The 23,570-nt window shown below is 39.1% G+C and overlaps 1 protein-coding gene across 2 annotated transcripts in view; it reads right to left on the bottom strand.

Moving 5' to 3' along the window:
• Window positions 1-346: 346 nt before the first annotated feature.
• Window positions 347-23,570, bottom strand: part of CRBN (cereblon) — a 23,460-nt gene continuing 236 nt past the window's right edge. The window contains exons 2-11 of one of the 2 annotated variants that reach the window (XM_014946728.1): window positions 19,749-19,858; window positions 19,385-19,587; window positions 18,461-18,610; window positions 14,182-14,344; window positions 10,532-10,594; window positions 9,755-9,839; window positions 8,257-8,372; window positions 6,918-6,982; window positions 5,156-5,287; window positions 347-3,774 (exon numbers count right to left, since the gene is read on the bottom strand). In XM_014946728.1, the coding sequence (XP_014802214.1) occupies window positions 3,591-3,774; window positions 5,156-5,287; window positions 6,918-6,982; window positions 8,257-8,372; window positions 9,755-9,839; window positions 10,532-10,594; window positions 14,182-14,344; window positions 18,461-18,610; window positions 19,385-19,587; window positions 19,749-19,858 (1,271 nt within the window). In that variant the 3' untranslated portion in view covers window positions 347-3,590. Of the gene's footprint in view, window positions 3,775-5,155; window positions 5,288-6,917; window positions 6,983-8,256; window positions 8,373-9,754; window positions 9,840-10,531; window positions 10,595-14,181; window positions 14,345-18,460; window positions 18,611-19,384; window positions 19,588-19,748; window positions 19,862-23,570 lie in introns of both variants that reach the window. The other variant, XM_014946727.1, reaches the window with a different exon arrangement.

Below are 23,570 nucleotides of genomic sequence, written 5' to 3'. Positions count from 1 at the left end.
CCCTCCTCCCTAGTTAAACTGTTCTGAGTACAGAATTTAGGATGGTAATTAAAGTACTGGGCTTGGGAGAAGCCCAGGTTTCAGGAACTTAAAGTTCTTCCCACCAGCACCTCTGCTTCCCCTGGGGAAAAAGTCCCAGTTTCATTTTGATTATTAATTGGACCAAAAACCTACACTCCCTCCATGGCATTTCTTACCTTCCTTGTCCTTTGCCTCCACATTCTTTGACGCTGGAACTCAGCTCACATATCACATTTTGACGGTAACCAGTTTAAAACACAATATCAACCAAAGCATTTTCTTTCTTTCCACCCCAACAATCAGGAAGAAAAAAAAAAAAGATCAGTTTTGAAACAAATTGAATTTTATTCTTTGCAAATGTTTGCAAGCAACAAGATTTTTCTGAAAAGTTGTCCCCAAAGACAGAGAGAGAGAGAGAGAGGGGAAGAGTTGAAGCGGAGAAGGTGCCACCCTTCCTGCAGCTTTCACAAAGCAATTAAACAGGTGGATAAAAAAACCCACCCGATGATGGAAACAAAACGAATGGCAGCACATATGAAAAAACAGCATTATTAAAAAACCAAAGGGCAGAGTATTTGGAACACAGTTTAGACCAAGTATGCAGTGTCCTATGTGATTCTATCTATGCAGCAAAACTAAAATAGAGGAAAAACGTGCAATATTACAGGCTTGATTGTGTGACATCCTTATGCTACTGCAATGACAGCTTGAAAATGAGTGGTTTTAAGCTGCATGTGCTCCCGTCCAGGCCAGCCCCAGCTGAGTCTGTCCCCAAAAGCTGCTGTCTGTCCCCCCTCCTGCCGCCAGCCCCGGCGCAGACACGGCTGCGCAGTCAGGACACCAACCCCACGGGTGCCTAATTCTGCATCTCCATCAAAAGGGACAGAGAGGAGGCTGGGGGAGAAGAGACAAATCATCCCTTTTGGCAGCAGCCAGCAAGTCAATTAGATTAATTAACGCAGGAAGCTACAGGCCAACCAATGAATGTAGTAAACACCTAGGAAATTATCAGAAAATGTGATTTCCTTTGTACTTAGCTCTTAAAAGCATACAGTGTCCGTATTTGTTGGTAATAATTTTACACAATCCCAATCTAGTGGTTTTCTCTCCAAAAAAGGAGAGAAGCAGCATAGAAAATATTAATCAATGTCTAGAGCCATCCTGGACTCCCCACTCACCCCGTACGTCCCACGCTGGGCGTTTGGAGCACTCAACCACCAGCTCCCCCGTGGCAGGATTCATCATCTTTGCTTGTTTTCAACCTGGAAAGTGTCAGGGACTTCGAAAGGGCAAACATGCCCCAGAAGGTTAAGCAGATGGAACAGCATCACCAACAATAAAATTAAATTAGCGCTACATTTTACTCCCGACTTCTCTCACTTGATTATATTAGTTTACATTTGACTATATATACACAATACAAAAAAATATGCCTATTTTGTATTCAAACACTGCCAACGTAATGCCTTTTTTAGTTGAGGCGATCCAAAAGATTGGGAAAAAAAAAAAAAACAAACCCCAAGGAGCTTTTTGAGAAAACAATCATTTTGAAAACCTCACCCACCACCCCCTCAGTGAGCACTGACACCGAGGGGCAGCAGAAGGGACTTTCAAAGCACCCTCAAACTTCTTGCCACCCACGAGCCCTGCTGAGGGTGGTGGAAAGGAGAGATGTTAGGTGTCTTAGAGGGGAAAATAACCCAAATCTTACAGCTAAGAGGAGTGTGTGTGTCTGTGTGTGGGGAAAGCAAAGCGCGCTGTCAGTGGTTACCCAAGCACAGGGGTTTCACAGTCTCACTCCTCACACCACTGCTTATCAGTTTCAACTTCTGAAAGCTTGTTACAGAAACATAATCAAAAGACAGAATGTTTTCTCGAGGAAAATGAGCCATCATTCACCCTCTATTTGTTCAGGATGATATTCAACCAAGTATTGCTTTTCACAGTTCACTGGCAAGGCAGGGTGCTGCACACAGAAAATTAAACAGGGTATTAAAGATGCCTACGGAGAGAATTATCACAGAAGCACAGAGGTAGAAGGCTTCACAGAACTAAACCTGAGTTACACAATCATTAGTTTCTACAAAACTAGCTAAATAAACTACCCTAACAGCCACTCAGCATCTTTTGGGGTGTTTTCAGCTGTGCTGGAGCAGGTACCACACTCCCATTTCAAACAGGCTCTGCATTGGCCTCTCTAAGGAGCAGCCCATGTCCTAAATCCTAAGTAGTCTCGTGTCATTGTATTTAATAATGCAAGTTCTCAAAGATTTACTGTGAAGAAATAAAGAGTGAATGATAAAGCTTCAAAAGAAAGGGCACACACACTGAAAAATCAACAGACAAAAGGGTGTATGTACACACACTGAAGAAATCTTCCATCACCAAGGTGCATTCTGAAGGGGAAAAAATAACCCCAAGAAATCAGTGGCAGAAGCTGCCCCATTTTGGCACCCGATTTCTCTAGCACAGACAGCACTTCAGGCCAAGAAAAAAAAAGCACTGCTGCTTATTTCTGATGTATTTAGAACATAATGCCCTCTGTAAGGTAAGGGTGATTATGTGAAATTTTCCTTCATGATATGAAAGTGTAAAAAGAAAAAAAAAATATTAAAGAGGTGCTGCCTCCCCTTGTCAAAATAAATACTACTGAGAAATCACCATAGTTAGCTACATGTTTTAGAAAGCACTTCACAGACCCCTGGATATGTGTGCTGGGAAACTAATCTTCAGAGAAATCATTTCAAAAAGCAAATATAAGCACATTCAACAGTAAACAACAACGTAGTTTACGTTCTGGGACCGAGTTGTACATTTTGTATAAATAGTTTAAAATTTAAGACTTCTAAAGTCCAATCGACCAAATAGATGAGACAACTTGGAAGGACTGAAGGCTTCACAGGGGTTCCTTTCAAAGGGCATCCTGTAACTGCAACTGTTCTGGCTGCAGGAAGCTCTTGAGACACTGGTTCCAGCTCTGCCACTGACACGACCAACATGGTATCCATCAGGAGGGACACTTCATCTCCTGCTCTCCTTGATGGTTGTCCACTCAATGTCTGAGACACAGCACAAGCATAAAATGTGAAGCGCTCCACCAAGTTAGAAACGGGGATTCTCAGCAAAACCACTTTAGAGTATATTATGGAAGATAATCCACAGCAAGTAACTGGTCTCTGCCATCATACATATATTGCATAAATTATACTCTATTTGTAATTTGAGTTTCCCCCTACCTCATTCCACTGCAAGTTGTCAGCAGTAAGCATTCTCTGCAATTATACAAGGAAGGAGAAAGTTCAGTCCCAAGCCTGTCCAGATGGATTTCTTGCTGTCTGATGCTACCTCCTTTCCTCAGTTGCCATTTTTGAAATCTAACCTGCAGTTCCCAGTGCGTCCGAAACACCAGTACCCAAACCCAACTGGAGTAAGCCACCTTGTTTGGTTGATTTTTGTGTGGGGGTGTGGATTCTTGGGGTTTTTTTTAAGTTAAGCATCAGAAGCAGAACTGAGCAGATGCGTTGAAGAGACAGAGAACTGCCCGTTCTTCTCCAAAGCTGGGCACCAGGTCACAGGCAGAGCAAGGGGGATCTATCGTGGTCCGAGTCATCCTCCGCTTCGGGGATCCGAGGCAGGAGAGCAGAGCGTGTCAGTCCCCAGAATTTCTGAGGGGACATATCCTTTTTGGTAGCGGTGAACTTCCATCCCATGTGGTTGCCACAGATTCTGCACTGGGCCACAGTCCAGGCGTATCTACCAAAAACACAACAGAAGGTTGAGGATGTAAATAAAAGCTCTATTTAACACAGCGGACAAAGCTCACTCAGCAGTAAGAAGGTAACACTGATCTCAAACTAGATTTTCAAAAAAACATCTTCAGGAATCAGGGACCCAGCTCCCATCTCAAAACCCTGCAGATCTTCAAAATAAAAGAAAATGAAATAAAATCAGCCTTCAAAGAGAGAAAGCAACTAAAGCATTTTATTAGCACAAGGTTTCAACAGTAGGATGAAATGCTGCATGCCTTAAAGAAGAGTCAGAAAATGGTTCTCTGAGTTAGTTAATGGAAATAGAAGTGAATTCTCTAGATTAACAGGAAACTGCGCTTCCCAGAGCCATGGAGCTTTTCTTTAACAGATTTAAAAGAAGCAACTAAAGCATTTTATTAGCACAAGGTTACAACAGTAGGATGAAATGCTGCGTGCCTTAAACAAGAGTCAGAAAATGGTTCTCTGAGTAACTTAATGGAAATAGAAGTGAATTCTGCCCTGCCTCTAGATTAACGGGAAACTGTGCTTCCCAGAGCCAGGGAGCTTTTCTTTAATGGATTTAAAAGGCAGACTGTGAATATTTCAAAACCCTCATAGAGGAAAATAGCTGAGAAATACATAAAATGACAAAAATTAATTCCAGATGTTATAAGCCACAAGTTTTCTTCGGGGGGTCTTAAAGCATTCACGTCTTGTGACAGATATGCCACACACCCTCCGAGTCGTTACTCAGCACTATGTGGTAATGCAGAAAAAAAACAACATCTAGCCACAAAAATGACATTTAAGCTACCAGAGAGGGGTGACAATTTGATGCAAGGCCTGTCATCTTGACAGTTAATTCTGCTACTGTTTCAGAAAGCCAGACTAATTAAAAACCAAAAAAAACCCCAAGGTAACCCAATTAATACAAATGTTAGTCATTTTTAAATTCATATAATATTTATTTAGCTTTTAGAAATAAAAAAAAGTATTTCAGTAGAATAACTGCATTCATATATTCTGGTTTTCATTTGCACTTTATTTACTTTATGATGAAAGTTGCATAGAAACAATAATTATGATTTTAGTTGCGGCTTGTACAAAACTATACACAAAGAAACTCCCGATCAGTTCCCTGTTTATAGCTCTCAGTTGCCAGACCATGTTTTAAAAATCTGAAGACTTCCACATTTTAAAAAAATTAAAGAGAAATTCTGAAAACTTTCTATCTGAATTTTCCATTTTATTCTGTATTTTTTGAAAGTCTAAATTTACTTTCCTATTTTTCGCATGAGCGAAACGATGATGTATGTTTCAAAAATTACATATTTACAACCAAATTTCTGTCATTTACTCATAAAATTTCTTTTAGCTGTTATTACCCAGGAAACCAGCTGTGCTCTGTTGACGGTCGTCCGCTGAGATTCAAGTTGCAGGCTTTATACACCGTCAGGGTTTCGTGGATGTACCCGTGAGGATTGACGTAGGCTGCCATGGGCCCACATAAGGATAAGCTACAACAGAAAATTAACAACTTTGTCAAAGAAGAACCAAAAAAACAAAGGCTGTCAAATGCAAACAGAGGAAAAACTGCCAACCGTGCTTAAAACTATTCCATGGGCCCACATAAGGATAAGCTACAACAAAAAATTAACAACAATTAACAAATTGTCAAAGAAGAACCAAAAAAGCAAAGGCTGTCAAATGCCAACAGAGGAAAAACTACCAACCGTGCTTAAAACTATCTTCCATCGCAAAAGAACCACTTTAGGCTGTAGAAAAAAACCCAAATGTATCCTTAATTATATTATTAAAAATTGAGAGAAAATAGATACTAATATAAAATATAATTGGTCAAATTAACTTAGAATTGCAGAAATGTAAGTGTCCCATGTAATAAATCTGGCACATACCTGACATATTATTTAGTCCCTACTTCAGAAAAGGTATTTAAAAAGATACTATCAGGAGTAAAGATTAAAACATTCTCGTGGTCAGATGAACCTTGCCCAGGTGTTTGTTAAGGGGAGAAGTGATTTAGAGCACAGCTGGCAGGATGGTACACAAAACACCTCATTTAAAGGCAGTTATTAATCCTTTCCTCAAAACCCTACAGCCGAGTATAAAAAAAGGTACGTGACAGACACATAATTTACTTTATTTGCTGCTTCTGAATAGCAGCTTCCAATTAAGCCAAGTAATAGCTATATTGCTACTTTAAGATGTAACTTTAAAAGTAAGAAAATACATTAATTCCTTCCACTAACTTCTCATCACTCTTCTGTTAAAGTATATCACACCGCCACAGCAGGAACCATCGTTTCTGGAATCCATTATTTGATTAGAAGATAAGAAATGGCCTTTAATTACCACATCAAGTTCTTATCACGCTGATAAAGGAAAACCGTAGGGAGCCCAGCTTTGTTAAGCCAAGATATCTTTTAACCTTCACATTATTGTAAGTGATGGACAGATATTAGTTATTCAAGACTCAAATGGTAACAAGACTGCCAGAAGCAGCAATTATTTGGAAAATGTATAGTTTTATCATCGTTGAACATGGAAGATACTATATAGGTCAAATATATAATAGGAACATACTGGCTAGTGCAGTTATTAAGGTAAAACCCTGTATTCTTCAAATAAAAAAGGTATTACAATGCTTAATGACACAAATAGGTAATTTCTTTGCATGTCAACGTCCTGGGAGCTTATCTGCACCACCCAATTAGTGCATTGTAATCTGCTGTTGAGATTGGGATGAAGTGATGAGAAATAAAATCTGGGATCTCATGAACTTTATTCAGAAATAATTCAAAACTTTCTATATAGCAAATATGTATTTCAAAACTCACTGCAGAGAGTGTAATTCTTCAGGGGCAAGGCAAGGTGGTGTAACCTGGCCTTTCACACTAACTTCTGTTACAGGATAGATGGCAACGCTCACATTTACCAACTCTTTATTAAAAAAGGTCAAAGTAAGCTGTTCTGTTTTATAAAGAAAATTCCTTATAAATATTTACTTGAATTTTATTAGAGCTGTGGAAAACACAGCAGTTGTAAGACATAAGGCAGCTCAATCTGTTTTGCTGTGCCAATGTTTCTGATCAAGAACCTCCCAAAGATGAAGAGCAATAAACTCACCTGAATATTTCATTCTTGGTAGTTATTTCTGTGTCTTGGCATTGCTTACAGCAGAGAGACGTACACTTGGAAAGGAAAACAAAGGGGGTAATTTCACTCATTCCCAGCCGCTTGTCAGCACGTAATAAAAATGTCTCTCCCCTTCCCTCAGAACAGATTTTGTACTAATTCTTCTGTTTATCTGGGCAGCAGTCACTTATGTTTTCTCTTTCTATCCAAGGATAATTTTTTTCTACGTATTTTACTTATTTATGGTAAACATTAATTGTTATCTAAAAGACAAAACTTTTTAAAACAGTATTGCCTAACAAGTCAATAAGTGTCTTTTGCAAAAATCCTTTCAGTCCAACACTTAGATTTATACTGAATACTAAAAAGTTTTATCTTTTGTTACAAAACCCGCAAGTTTTCATGGCATACCACTACTTGATTGTGGTGTATTATTCTGTCAATATGGGGTTACGATGTTCATAAGATTGTTATGAGCAACATTGGGCTTCTAGCACCATCTCTTGGCTAGAACACTGCTGTGAGGTGCTGAAATATAATAATATTTGCTTTTGATAGAAATTGTATGTTTGTTTCTTGCTGTCAAACATAGAGTCTAGTACTGGGAGAGCATTTTCTTTCTTGAGCAAATTTTTCAAGGGGAAAGAAGAAATAAAAGGACACTCAAATTCACTCCCTAGTAAGTATTATTTGGAAATTTCATACATTTTTGTTATAGATTGTAAAAGTCCCCCCTTTTTTTTTTTTTTGGAAGAAAAATTTAATGACAAGTAAGGAAAAAATACTCACTTTGTTCATAATATCTAATTCACACCGGAGTCGCTGAACAGCACTACCTATTTTAAGCAACTGTATACGTAACGCATCATCAATTGGCAGGCAAGCAGCAACTCTGTAAGAAAAATCTAGAAATGAGAAAATACCAGGCTTGTTAGAATTTTAGAGAGAATTAAAACCTACCACTTCTACTCAGTTACAGATAGAGTACTAAAACTTAGGTTTTTAGAGGTCGTCTCCAGCCCTAAGGCTAGATCATGTACATGTAACACATAAAACCTCATCTGAGATATTTATCTAATCCACACTTAAAGATCACAAGTGATGGAGACTTAACACCACCATTAAGACAATGTATTCTAAAACCAGAATAGACCCTTTGCAGAACACTGTCTGGAGAACATTCTTTCTGGAGGTTTTCTTCCACATTTGAAGACCATTCTGCATGTCTTCCAATGCAGATCAAAATTAGACTATAAATTGTTAAAATCCCCCCTTTTTTTTTTTTTTTTTGGAAGAAAAATTTAATGACAAGTAAGGAAAAAATACTCACTTTGTTCATAATATCTAATTCACACCGGAGTCGCTGAACAGCACTACCTATTTTAAGCAACTGTATACGTAACGCATCATCAATTGGCAGGCAAGCAGCAACTCTGTAAGAAAAATCTAGAAACGAGAAAATACCAGGCTTGTTAGAATTTTAGAGAGAATTAAAACCTACCACTTCTACTCAGTTACAGATAGAGTACTAAAACTTAGGTTTTTAGAGGTCGTCTCCAGCCCTAAGGCTGGATCATGTACATGTAACGTGTAAAACCTCATCTGAGATATTTATCTAATCCACACTTAAAGATCACAAGTGATGGAGACTCAACACCACCATTAAGACAATGTATTCTAAAACCAGAATAGACCCCTTGCAGAACACTGTCTGGAGAACATTCTTTCTGGAGGCTTTCTTCCACATTTGCAGACCATTCTGCATGTCTTCCAATGCAGATCAAAATTAGACCCAAAAATATCCAGTCAAGATGCCAGAGTTAGTTTTTTAAATAAAAAAGGTTTTAATCTGATAGAAAATTCTCAGGCAGCAACTTCAATCAGGTATTAAAAGGCACAAACACAAAAGGTAGTGGACTCTACTAGAACCATTCTTTAATTTAGCTAACAAAAACCTCGCTAGGGTGAAAAACATCCCATTCCTCAGAGCCTGTAAAAGAATTCAAAAGCTGCAAATTAAAGTCAGCAAAGTATCAGTGTGCTGTGGATCATGAGAAAAGAAATGCCTAAAAATTCCCCTGGAATTTTTTGTTTGTTTTCAGATTATTTCATATGCTTTCTATCTCCAGTCCTCTAAGCAGCACTCTGGGCAAAGCAGATGGGAAGTACTTCCAACCACCACTTTCTTTAGGCAAATCAGAACCAAGAGTCCCATGTACATCAAAACTATAGAGCCCAGTCCTGCTGCTTAACTGACTTTAACTGAAGGCTGTAGTTTGAATTTCCCTGTTATCAGGCATCTGAGAGTCTACATAGGAAAGAATGTCTTTCCCCCTAGAAAGGCTTCAACTGACATTTCCATCCATTAGAAACTAGAGACCTGCAGAGAGAAGAGACCTGTTCACTGGGGCATGATCTCAACTTCTTTGTTATTAAGCTACTGGTGCTATTTTCCTTCATGTTGGATAAGAGGTAATAAGAAGGAAGAAGAAAGGTACACCTACTAACACTTAAACTTACATAATAATAGTAATTTAAAAAATCTAGTATGCCTTTGGCTCTTGTTTTCTTATGAAACATATGACATTCCCCCCACCATGGAGAATGATAAAGTTCTGCTTCTTTTACTGAACATGTTTTGGCACAGTTTGAGGATGTTCATGTCTTTAAAAGCTCCACCATCCTTCTGTCAGTCAATCACCAAAATTTATTGGAAACTGGAAGTGAGGGATGGATTATCAACAAAATTATCTAAGCCTTGTTTTCTTAGGAACTTAAAAAAACACCCAAACCCCAAATTTAAGTTGGTAAGCTCAAGAACATCATACCTATTGGGTTGGTTGGAAGAGATTCATCTTTAAGATTTTCATCCCACTCATGTAGCTGCCTCTTGACTCTTTCCATCAAGGTTTCCTTTTGTTAGAAGAAAAGCCTAATTTAAATACATAGGAATTTCTGTTTTCTTAGGAAAAAAAAAAAAAGGAAGCAAAACGTAGAGTAAGCTATTTTCCCTAAGTGGACATTAGCTTTTAAGACTTAAAATAATTACAGTCTCATTTTGTATCTACATATTTTAAACTAAGAGCAAAATAGGATGGGAAATGGGCCAAACTGAACCAAGGGCCCATGGTGGTCATAACTTTCATCTGAGATAAGGAGACAACCGTTCAAACTTTAGAACTGCACAAAGGAGATGAGAGCTTGCCTCCTCCCTGCTTCTGCCTCTCTGACACCAACTACTTGATGTACTAAGATACATATACATATAAAGAAATATGTACTTTTTAAAGAGTAAACCAACTCCAACAGGAAAGACAGACCCAAGTGGTTGGGACAATCACCTGGAGCGTGTGGGACAAAGGATTCAGTTTGTGCTCTGAGATAACACAGCAGGAACCTGAACCTCTGTTATCCATCCCAGACACAAGCTCTGGCACGAGGGAACTCTACAGTGGGGGAAGCCCTTCCTGCTCTTTTCACAGTAAACTGAAAACTATATACTTTTTAAAAATGTAACTTATGAGCAGACAAAATCAAAGGTTTTACATTATGCAATAATTAGATATTAAAACATAGATGATTTGGTAATGCATAGGTGAACTTACAGCGTCATATAGAGAGTAGAGCCAGGGAGGCCAAGATGTCAAACTTGCACAGTGGAACTTCCTCTGAAACCAAAACCACAAATATTTATTCTTCAACATTAGCAGATTTTAGGGACAGTTCTTGTTCAAACAAATAAAACAGAGGCGAGACACCTGATTATTTAAAGATACAACAAATTATCGCCATGAGGAAAGAGCATCTATCTGTTCAAACTAGACTAGACAGTTCAAAAAATTTAATTACTATTAGACAGGGCATCTGTTCCTTAGTTTCCACCAACTGTTGCCACTTCAGCAATGACAGCAAACAACTTTTTGAGGTGATTAACGTATTCATATCAGTCAAATGCACAAGTAAATAAAATGAAAGAAGAAGATTAATGGGCATATCAGGTATTTTAAATTGATGTATAGAAATTCAAAGGATATATGATTATATTTTTTAAATGGAAAACTAATCTGTTAAAAACATAACTAAATATAGCAACATGCAAGTTAGAAGTTCCAGAGGATGCTCTCATTCTGGTCTCTATTTTTTAATGGAAATCACACTTTCAGAACTGCTTAGAGAACATGAATGCTGGTGCCAGCCTACTGAAAAGCTTCTGAACAGCTTGATTATAACTATCCAAAGACAGTGAACAAAATACTGTACAATATTCATTTAACATCCTATGAAGAAAAATTTAGACACAAATGGAGCACTGAGTACGAAATAAATGTGTTGGAGGAAAACAAACCAAAAAAAAAAAAAAGAAAAATCCCCTGAAGGTCCCATAACTATTTTTTAGTGAAGGATACTCTTTCAAAATAAGAATTTTACTAATAGGAGCAGCCCATGCTACTGTATCATACTTCACTGTGAACATGACTAACACGTTCACTTGAATTGTGTACAAAAATATCTATACAACAATACAGAGCAGATCTAGAGCAACAAAATAGAGCAGCACCAGTATCACCTCTAAAAAAATCTTCAGCTTGTGTGTAGCTTGTGCGTATCCTGCAAACAAGAAACCCTAAATTACAACTGCATTCCTTAACCACCAAATTTCCAGCTGTGTAAGGTTATTTGCTTAGTTAACCGATTCTCCACAGTGACTTCAGAACACTTAAATTTATAGGTTTAGGTTAATAAAAATCTAAAAAGCAGTATACTACATAACCACATCGCTTCCCAGAAGATGATCTCAAATTGTACTGCTGCACTCAAATACTTACAAATTAAATTTTAATCTTCCCTTTGAGGGCAACTATCTTTATTTTACAAATGAGAAAAATCAGGCAATAGAGACTAAAATCCACAGCAAATAAATGGTACTCTGAAGAAAGAATTCAGGAACACCAAAACTCAAGTTACTGTTTTAATTAGCACATATATTCTCTGTAACAGCTGACACAGGGTCAGCTCTCGTCTGGAGCAGAAACCATCCTTAAAATGAACTTCTGTTTTCTGGTATTTCTCATTATATTAGCAAACATACAGAGGTACAGTCTGTCATATTGGAAACATTACAGTTCTGACATCAATAGAGTGATGGAGGTCAACAGGACAATGCTCCTACCCAGGATCTGCATCTCAGGCCACAAAACAGGTTCTTGTTTAATGCAGGTGCACTGCATTTCAGCTCTCTATTAGATGATGGCTTGGAAAGGGATTTCTGCTCTCCCATGCTCTCCCCACCTCGCACTGAAGTGTTTCTGGGCTTGTTAAATCATAGATGAACTTGCTCAATAACTCTGAGAATCAATAGCTCTTTGTTATTCATGGTTGGACTGTTTTTGCTTGGTTTGGGGTTTTTTTTGGGGGGGTACAGAGTTCAAAACCATTGGAGAAAAAAATCCAAATCCAAACCTTAAGTGCATCTGACAATGAGCAATTACTAGGATTCTATATCGATTTCTGGAGGTAGTTCCACAGATCTTTCCTGATACAGAAGGTATCAGAAGATATTCAAGGTATCTTCCCTTTTATATGCCACCGACCAAAACCGTAGGTTAAATAATAAATAAATCAGCCATAATCTTAGTTTTTTTCAGAAGTATGGGGTTGCCCTGTTTCACCACATCCTCCCCTACTGACCTCAGTGCTAACTCTTGTTCCATTAACCTTTCTGGGCATATTTGATAGTTGGTCTTTAAAACACCTGTGCTGTGCCCAAGAACGAGCAAGGTTTGCACCTGAAAGGCTCTTGCTGGTATAACTACACTAGTGCGATACACTAGCACGGTGCTTATTATGGGAACATAATTTATCCCAGCAAAATTATCCTTTTGACGCTACGTTTTATTTCAGACTCCTAAAGGAAAAGGCTGTACACTGGGAAAAGTGCACATTCACTTGTATAAATGCATCTTTTAGCACCTTTTAAACGGCACAGCTGCCTCTCGCACAAATCACACCTCATTATTCCCCTGAGCCACGCAGAAGTTCCTAGCTCAGGCCTGGCACCAGCCGCCTAGGGCTCTTGGAAATTCTGCCCTACAATCTGAGTGTGAATTCCACTGATTCCAAGCACTGTCACAGCTGCAGGGATGCAAAAAACAGCGTAAACAAGCAAAGACGGAATTTGTGCCACTGAAGCAAAAGTAGAAGCCAATTCCCTATTGGCAACACCAACATCTTGACAATCATTATTTCTTGTCTACTGATTTTTGGTGTGTGGTTTTTTTGCACTGAAGCAAAAGTAGAAGCCAATTCCCTAATGGCAACAGCAACATCTTGACAATCATTATTTCTCATCTACTGGTTTTTGATGTTTTGGTTTTTTTTAATTCAAAAATCCAGAGTCAAGTAGTGAAAATTCTGGGAGCTCTTTGAAAGAGTGTGTTTTTTTTTTTTAATTCAATATCCAGAGTCAAGTAGTGAAAATTCTGGAAGCTCTTTGAAAGAGTCTAAAGTATGAATATTTATTAAAAAAGGAGATCCACATTTTCTGTAGACAAGTAACTGCAGGTACAGAAGTTCATCCTTTAACTGATGCAGGTTTTAAATAAAATTGGCAAACAGAATTGTGACTCCAAATTAAGGCATTACAGGTCTTCTGTTTCATCACTGAAATTCGGGAGTCATCTCTTAACCACCTCTGCCATCTCTGCTCTTTAAAAACCCGTTCTAGCTGTATCAAACAGAGACACAGTTACAAAAGCCTCCTTAGTTACAAAAGCCTCCTTAGTTTCATTAACACAAGTAGAAAGCAAGAGCACTGGCACTGTCAACACTTACTGCCAATGTTTTTATTGTCACAGTAATGTCAGTAAAAGTCAAGACGCTTCTTTGACCTACCTACAAATTAAATCCTATACACTTACTGGTTTTTCATCCCCAAGCTTTACCAACCAGCATGCTCTCTGAATTGTTTTGACTACATAAAAAGAAAAATGTGTAATATTACATTAATTATTATGTAACAATATTACTCTAATAATACTGTGATTGAAACCAAAGAGAACTCGTAATACAAATTGTATTTTTCCCCATTGTTGATGGCTGACAAACAATCACAGAACATGAGACAAAAGGAGGCTGGCATCTAGCATCCCCGTAGGGCTTCCTACAGATGAAGAGATGGGATTTTATATTGATTTTCAAAATACCATCAAAAATTAAAAAAAAAAACCCAACCAAACAAACACAGCTCACTTCTAACCTTTTGATATTTCTGCCACCGTTGATGTATGGCTCGGTCCTGCCACGCTGCAGGCTTGGAAGAAGGAAATACATGGCATCTGCTGAGAGACTGCAGCTGTATGGCTGACATGGTGGAAGGCAGCACTCGCTCAGGAAGGATTTGTACTTTAGCCTGCTGGATTCTGAAAAAAAGAAAAGAAAGATGAGATAGACACACACATACAGGAGTTTAAAAAAAATGGATTTTATTGCTTATTAAAATACAGGCTTGGAATTGTAATAGATGCGTGTATAATAGGTTAATCACTGCTTTGAATTTAAGCAGCAATTCATTTCACCAGATTTTTCAAGTTGTACCCATTTAAATCAAATTACCTTAGGGAACATACAGCATACCTGTAGCAAATCAAACACATACTACTCTAACAACACAGATAATCTCATCCCCTTGGCACATTTATTACAGACACTGCATTGGACTTTGGTACACCTAAACTGAAGACAGAAGCAATCTCTACTTTTCCTTTCAAAACCAGAATTAGACATTTTATCACTATTTTTTGCAGCGGCCTACCGAATTCTACAAAGAACACTGTTTTAACTTTTTTAGGAAAAGTTCCTTTTCCATGGGATATAACGGGCTGTCTTTGTACTTTGAGCACTACATCTGTTGGGATTCTGGTGGGCAGAATTCAAGACAGATTGGCAGTGGCAACACAGCAGAATATTCTACCATCTCAGCATTGTATTCTTAGATTTTTGTCTCCTCGGGTTACTTTTTGGTATAACCTAATAGTTGGCTATTACATATCAAACCCTCAGAAAGGAAGCTTAGCTGAAATGCAGTTTGCTATCTTCAAACCACAAAAGCTTATGTGCTTAGCTAGAGTTCCAAATCAGCAGAAATAGGATATAGACTCTGATCACCTTTTAATATCCCAGCATCAACCAGGTCACCTATACCACAAAGAGTTCAGCAATAGTTACGTGGCTACTAAGAACACTGTCTAGCAGGAAGGGCTTCACATTTTACACAGTATTATGCATGAGAAATCCTGAAATATTAAGATGTGTGTCATTACAAATTTCCCATTTTACTTGCAGGGACAACACTGAACTCTGTTAACTTACTATAAATTATAAAACGCTGTTTTGCCATAAGCACTTCGCAATCAGAAACACCAGGAACTATGGAAATTTTCTTCTTGCAAAGAAGCCCAATATTTCTCCCTTTTTATCACACAGGATTTTAGACTGGTAATGCTTGTTTCTTTTGTTTGTTGCCTCGAATACATGAAAAATAGGAACGTGATCTTAATGAAAATGCTTTATTTCTACAAATGGAACACTACATTCTTCTCATGTCCCTCGGATCTATAGCCAAAGGTGGCAGCAAACTGCCACGCTACCAGGGTCACTCATAGAAAGAGTTAAGGACGTTGGCACAGGAGCCCAGAGAATGTCCTATACCCTGCAGAGAGCACCATTTCCTCAGGATGAGCTAAGGAACACAGGCTCACATCTCCAAACTGCACTAATCACTCCAGAAACCCACAAAACACGCATTATTTGAAACTGGAGTAAGTCTATTTGTTTAAGTTATTCCAATAAATCTGGGACTTGCCACGATGAGAAAAATCAAACTCCTCTCCTTTATTTCACACATTAAAAAATTCACATTTATGAATGAAACTTGTGAACGTGCTGTGTAAAAGTGATCTCTGCAGGTCAGTAGATATAAAATCATCACACTAAAATGCCTGAAAAGCAGAACAAAATCACTGTACATCTTAACTGCTTCTGGACACTGAGTTCTCAGCAACACTGCCATTGCTACTGTAGTTGGCCAAGTACTGCCATCTTGTGTTCAAGCCATGGCTTTTTCTAAACTGCATAATTTGCAATATTATTTGTAACCAGATGTTAGTGATAAATTGCAAGTAGCACATGTATCCTTGATTTCTTCAGCTGCAGGTTGTAAAAGCGTATGAAAATGCTGAGCTCAGACTGTTCCTAGGCCTCTTTCTAAAGCAAATGCCACTACACTGAACAATAGTAGAATACAGATGATTAGCTTTAGATTTACAGATTTGGAGTAGGATGTTACATGCTTTGCAGAAAATACCACAAAAACCTCTAGGAATTGTACTGAGAACTGTCACAATCTTACAGAATCAACGTCTGGAGCCTGTATCTCTGGACAGTGATGCTGAGAGAGGCTCAGGATGTAACACGGTGCAGAGCATCATCCCAGGAAGAACTCAAAAATGACAAGAAGACTCAGCATACTCTTAACTAAGTAGTGATAAGGGTCTCAGTCACTATTATAAGCAGACAAGGGTATTCATCATGTATCACATTCAAGTATTTTTCTAGAAACCTCAGTGTACTTTGATGTTTTACAAAGAGAAAAACAAACCAGAGAAGCGCCCAGGAAGAACTCAAAAATGACAAGAAGACTCAGCATACTCTTAGTTAACTAGTTAAGAGTCTCAGTCACTATTATAAGCAGACAAGGGTATTCATCATCTATCACATTCAAGTATTTTTCTAGAAACCTCAGTGTACTTTGATGTTTTACAAAGAGAAAAACAAACCAGAGAAGCGACTTGTTTCTCCATTATTATTACCAGACTCCAGTCCTCCCCTCTCGTGGGCAGCTGCTCCTGAAAACCACCACCCCTCTGGGCACAGCTACTGTCCTCTCCATCTCTGAATCACACAGCTGAATCCTTGCTGTGGAGGCTCAGGAGTTAAAGATCATTTCAAGTACAAAAATAGCCAAGTGTATTGTTATTAGCTGTAGTGTCAGACTCTCGCCTGCAGCAATTCAGAACTTTATCTGCAATTGCAGTCCCAAAGTGGAACACGTCCAACACAGACCATCTCTAGAAAGGTCTCCTTTGAAAAACTGTAACTTTCATTTTCTGAAAGTAGCGGAATCTGGTTGCTATCAGGGAGGCTTTCCACAAGATAACTGAAGGCACACACCCGATATCATATCCTCTCAGGAATCTGGTTGCTATCAGGGAGGCTTTCCACAAGATAACTGAAGGCACACACCCGATATCACATCCTCTCACTGCACACCTGGCTTGAAACCAGGATGTGAGAGATTTTGAAATAAAGCTTTAGAACTTATAATGCAGACAAATCAACATCTTTATCCCAACTTAATTTTCAGAAACGAAGTCAATCCGACAGATGTTTTCTCACACACATCAAAACAAATTCCAGGTAGATGTTCTTTAAGAGACTTTTATAGCAAAGTTATTAATAACTAAACACGAGTATTCAATTAATATCTACGTTCATCAGTCAACTGCTTTTATAGCAAAGTTATTAATAACTAAACATGAGTATTAGAACGGGAAATGCCAGAAGTCCTTAATAAACAGAGAAGCTACTAATTAAGCATTCAATTAATATCTATGTTCACCAGTCGACAAGTATTTTTCTAGAAACCTCAGTGTACTTTTGTTTTACAAAGAGAAAAACAAACCAAAGAAGCAACTTGTTTCTCCATTATTATTACCAGACTCCAGTCCTCCCCTCTCATGGGCAGCTTCTCCTGAAAACCACCACCCCTCTGGGCACAGCTACTGTCCTCTCCATCTCTGAATCACACAGCTGAATCCTTGCTGTGGAGGCTCAGGAGTTAAAGATCATTTCAAGTACAAAAATAGCCAAGTGTATTGTTATTAGCTGTAGTGTCAGACTCTCGCCTGCAGCAATTCAGAACTTTATCTGCAATTGCAGTCCCAAAGTGGAACACGTCCAACACAGACCATCTCTAGAAAGGTCTCCTTTGAAAAACTGTAACTTTCATTTTCTGAAAGTAGCGGAATCTGGTTGCTATCAGGGAGGCTTTCCACAAGATAACTGAAGGCACACACCCGATATCATATCCTCTCACTGGCTTGAAACCAGGATGTGAGAGATTTTGAAATAAAGCTTTAGAACTTATAATGCAGACAAATCAACATCTTTATCCCAACTTAATTTTCAGAAACGAAGTCAATCCGACAGATGTTTTCTCACACACATCAAAACAAATTCCAGGTAGATGTTCTTTAAGAGACTTTTATAGCAAAGTTATTAATAACTAAACATGAGTATTAGAACGGGAAATGCCAGAAGTCCTTAATAAACAGAGAAGCTACTAATTAAGCATTCAATTAATATCTATGTTCACCAGTCGACTGTGACTGAAAGGGCAAATGCACCTGTAGTAAAAAGTAAACGTTTTGCTAAAACAAGATTTGCAGTACATAAAAATAAATAGATAATTTTCTTACCCATCTGACTGGGTTCTTATTTCAAGAACCTTGAACCTCTGTCTTCCTATTGCTTTCACTTTGACCGTTTCAACTCCATAGTCCTGCTCTTCTCTGTAGGCATAGATTTCTGCTGTTGTTCCAAAATGTGCTTCCCTTTCACGTGTGTTACTAAAAGTAACAGAATTAAAAAGGTTACCTACCCTTGAAACAGCACTGTTCATTCAGATTTCACGAGTTAGTCTACCTGCACTGACCGTGCACGATTAGTCTTATCAAAAAAGTAAGTTTGGTAAAACACCTTCAACTAAGTGCAATCATAATTTTTCCATTTTGAAAGCAACTTCTAATGTGTTGTTTGGTTGCGGTGTTTTGCCAGTTGACTTGGTTTTACTTTAGGGTCTAGAGGTGAAATTCTGGGAACACAAGGATCATCTGCATTTGAAATCCAGATACTGAAAAGGACCAAAATTCTTTAGATTGACTTTCTACAAATAACTGTTCCCACCTCCTACATGATTTAAACCATAGTAAATGGGAGGAAGACGGAGGAATACTCCCAGATTCTTTTGGCACAGATTAGCCTTTACCTTTTCCACTTTACTGTCACCTCCTGTCTCTCAACTCCATTGTGAAACATTTGTCTGTGCTCATTAGTTTACACACAAAACAAGCCAATACACTTTTACAACAATACAGTGCTCAAAACAAGAACCTGATTTTTACAGTTCAGATCAAGGCTTAATCTTTAAGCAAAATGGAGCAATGCATTCAAACAGTTACTGAAATCAAGAGGATGCTCAAACAAGAAAAGCAGATCAACACCACAACTTATGTTATTCACCAGGGAACTGACGCAACCATCTGCTTTTGATTTAGCATCCACAGAAATTGTGCTAAAAATACATGCTGCATACCATCAGTAAACCCACTTGTGTATTTTACCTGTATGCAAGAACAGCAAACGTTCTGTCTTTCTGAATTAAATTCCGCACCATGCTAACCTCTTGAGGGCGAAAAAGCTGAAGAGGTAACGTCTGTCCAGGAATCAACATCACCATCACGTGGGGCAACACCGGAATCACCTGGCAGCTGTCATCATCATGCACCGTTCTTCCATGAAACTCTTCCATATCAGAACCTAAATACTGAAAACAGTAAGGAAATGACAGTAGCGTATGAGGTTTTGGTGATTTACAGAGATAAAATAAAGCCAGGCCTTTGGCTTAAGAACGTCACAATAGAACCACACAAAACCAATCAAAATCTCTTCAAGACGTATTTAATGGCTGCTATATAAAGAACATACCATATGTGAGGTGGGCAAACTGGTATCAAAATTAATGACGTTTGGCTTTTCAGCTTCTTTACTATCTTGATCTTCAACTTCCATGTCATTGTCATCCTCTTCCTCGCTCTCTGCTAAGAAGCACATACAGAATACTGGGTAGAAAACAATCAGCAAAGACTCAGATACCGAGAAAAATCAAAGAATCTCAGAAATGCATTCAATATTCCCTGGCTACAGCCCTTCACGGGGAAGCAACTTCTGGTTTTGTAAACTTGGAAACACAATTTTCTAGCTGTTACAGCAAAAATCACCATTCTATAGAAAGAATCAAAAGCTGGTAATTTATTTTTGAAAAGGCCAAAGATCAACTTTCCATGGAAGAAAAGAATAAACAAATTCTGTCAGTTTTCACCAAAGCAATATTTCCTTATCTCAATTCTAAACGTCTTCTGTTTGCACACCGGGACGCCGGTAACTTAATTTCTTGTAGGATGCTGAACACAGCATTTGAAGTAGTACAAACCTGAACAATAGAACTGCAATACATAAAGCAAGCAAGTTAAATGGAAGCCGAAGCTCTACATTTCTGCAAAGATTCTTGCTGGTATTTTAGGCAATTTCACTGCTGTCAGCCTCTCCTGGGTGTATACCAAACACACAAACCCCACTAAGGCACAAACCCAGCACTGGCAACTATTAAGGAAGCAAATAACCTGACCCTGCAAAGCATTTCAGATATAAAATAGTATTTTAAAATTACTGCTTTCTTCCCATTTCTCAGTCCAGATGTCACTTCTAAAATTACTTGCAGGCAAGAGGACAGTTAAATTATCAGTGTATTTTATTTTGGAAACACATAAACGGTGCATTTATCTGTGTAAATAGTTAGAAGTAAACTAAAAAACATACTGAAGATAATAAAAAACATACCTCTCTCTAAAATGTTAGTTTCCCTGACTGTCCTGTGCATTACCACACAATGTATGCCTGTACATACTCACCCAGAACAAATGCAATATAACTGCATCACTGATCCTACTTCTTTCAGCACAAAACAGTATCTAAACACCATGCTATAGCTAAAATAGATGTTATCGTAAACTTTGCAAACCAATCTGCAGGATTCTTACACCAATAGCTGCTGGGTAATGGATAACCCCAATGGTGCTAAAAAACCACCACTTAGACCTGGAAAGCTATTGAATTACAAGATAGGGATATTTTTCATATCTTTACAACAGTCTGTCTAGTTACTTGCTTTTGCAATTAGCACATCCTTTAGAAATAATCCAGAGGTGAAACTTTAAAAGGTGGAGTGATTATCTCATCTGAAAGGTACTGTAAGCAAACCTTACAAAAGACAGATTATCCAGAAGGAAGGAGTTTTCCTTTAAGAATGGGAGCAAAACCGCCCTCTTTCACCATGATCCTACTATTTCTGAGAGTGGGAGGACAAGAGAACAATGAAGAAGAGATTATAAGCTGCTTGGAGAACCTTTTCTTTCCCTCTTCGGCCTTCAGACACACGTGTCAAATGTATTTTTTACAAAATATTCAGTCAATGGCCTTCTTCAATGGCTCCGGGGAGACCTTATAGCGGCCTTTCAATATCTGAAGGGAGCCCATAGGAGAGCCAGAGAGGGCCTCTTTGTCAGGAAGTGCAGTGACAGGGCAAGGGGCAACGGTTTTAAATTGGAAGAGGAGAATTTAGATTAGATACTGGAAAGAAATTCTTTCCTGTGAGTGTAGTGAGGCACTGGCCCAGGTTGCCCAGGAAAGTTGTGGCTGCCCCATCCCTGGAGGGGTTCAAGGCCAGGCTGGATGGGGCTTGGAGCAACCTGGTCTGGTGGGAGGTGTCCCTGCCCAGGGCAGGGGGGTTGGAACTAGATGATCTTTAAGGTCCCTTCCAACCCAAACCATTCTAAGATTCTTTTTGTTTCACCTCATTTTTGCATAGTGTATAGAATCTTCTCTGTAGGAGGTAAGGCATGACATGCTGATATTACGGCTCCATCCCATACTGTACTTACGTCAGCAAGAAATAATCCAGCACGACAAAAAAAGAGGTTAAAAACTCTCTTTGGTGTTTAGCCTAATTACAGCCTTTAAAGATTTAAGACATCACCTTCCTAATTACCGTAAAAAATATTCCATTCCTTTATAAAATGCCTCTTCCATTCTATTCAGTTAGGAACCCTAAATCATAAAAAATTAGTCAATGTTTAAGATGCACAAAACAGCCAGAGTTTTGCTTAGCTTGATGGAGGGAAAGAGTAGAAAGTTTTCTGCTTGGTTCTGGGGTAGCAGCACAGGGTGGAGGAGAGAAGCTGACTTCATAAAAATTGATATTCTGGTTTGCATGCACTCTCATCAAGTTGCATCACTCATTAGCGGTTTTTAATAGCCCTTTAGAGAGAGGACACTTCACTTGTTTTTCTGAACGCAGACAGAATCAACAGCAGTTGATCAGAAAGATCTGTGCCCTGCAAAGTTTTGCTCATTCTTGCCAAAAACTCACGCTGGCTGCTGTGTGTGGTGGCAGAGAGAACGATGACTCATTTTACTGCAGCAGCACCATGTGAATGTCAAAAAAACACCACTGTCTTCACTCTCCTCCTCGATCACTCCACAGGAACAGGAGACAGACGGCAAAAGAAACCACACCTTTTATACCCTTAACTGTATATACTCTTTTTTTAACCATTTTTTTAAATTTTATTTCAAGATTAGCAAGACCTTCAGATCACAGAATCAAGGGTAAGGCAAGTGCCAAATGCACCTGCATGACAAAGCTCCTATTTCCTTCTTGGCAGGCCAGGCATTCCTGGATGCTCATCCTGGCCCATCAGCACTACCAAATCTACTCTCACTTTTGTGCAGAAATAAGGAAATATGACCCTCCTTTTCAAAAACAGGCACCGGGTAGAAAATATTAAGGCTGTATGTCCTAGAATATCCAGGAACTATTTTCATATTATTTTAAATATACATGCATAAAACGCTTATAGAATTTCCTCCTGTAGAAAATGACACTGGCTACTGGCAAGGCTCACCGCTACATTCTCCTTTGCATGCTTATTCTGAAATAATTTGGGGTTTTTTCTAGTTTACCAACAGCTGCTACCAAAACCGTATGATCTCCTGTCAGTTTGGAGGCACCACATGCTAAATCAGAAAAAAACCCACACGTCATTATGCAATATACAATATTGCAATTATATATATTGTATATTATACAATATACAATTATGCAATAGGCATCCACACTGCTGTTTGGGGATGGATGAGCCAGGCTGCTCCACGAACTCCAGCATGAAGCCTGCAGGAGCCTGGAGAGCCCTGCCATCAGGCCTCACGCACAGCAGCCCTCCTTTCCCTGCTTATCCACGGCATCGGGAGAGCACTTAAAATTGAGTGGATACTTTCTAAAACACGGAACGTTTTCCTCGGGCTTTGTCTGGCCTTACAGAGGTCCGCATTTATAGAGGAGCGTGTCTGCGTCTGCCTTGCTCTGGTGGAAACTTCACGTTCCACCTCATCAGCTGCCCAATGCCTCAACACCCACTTCTTCCACCGCAGAGTGATGGACTCAGTCAATAAAAATAAATAACCAGTTAAGGCACAGCGAACGGTGACTCTTGCCCTTCCGTGGGCCCAGCCTGGTAGCCCAGCTGCCGCAAACCCGGGCTGCAGGCAGCCGGTTGCCGTGAGGCGGCTGCAGCGCCATGAGCCGGGGCCTGCACCGCCTCCCGCCCACCCACGGCTCCTCCAGGCCCCCCCGGCGCCCCACAGCTCCCCTTCTCCTCCCCGGCCCCGCTCCGCCTTCCCTCACCCTCTCCC

The sequence above is a fragment of the Calidris pugnax genome, unplaced genomic scaffold (assembly GCF_001431845.1).
Source record: "Calidris pugnax isolate Ruff unplaced genomic scaffold, ASM143184v1 scaffold81, whole genome shotgun sequence".
Classification (NCBI taxonomy): Eukaryota; Metazoa; Chordata; class Aves; order Charadriiformes; family Scolopacidae; genus Calidris; species Calidris pugnax.
The sequence above is the reverse complement of the archived record's forward strand: the minus strand, read 5'-3'. Positions and strand labels throughout refer to the sequence as shown.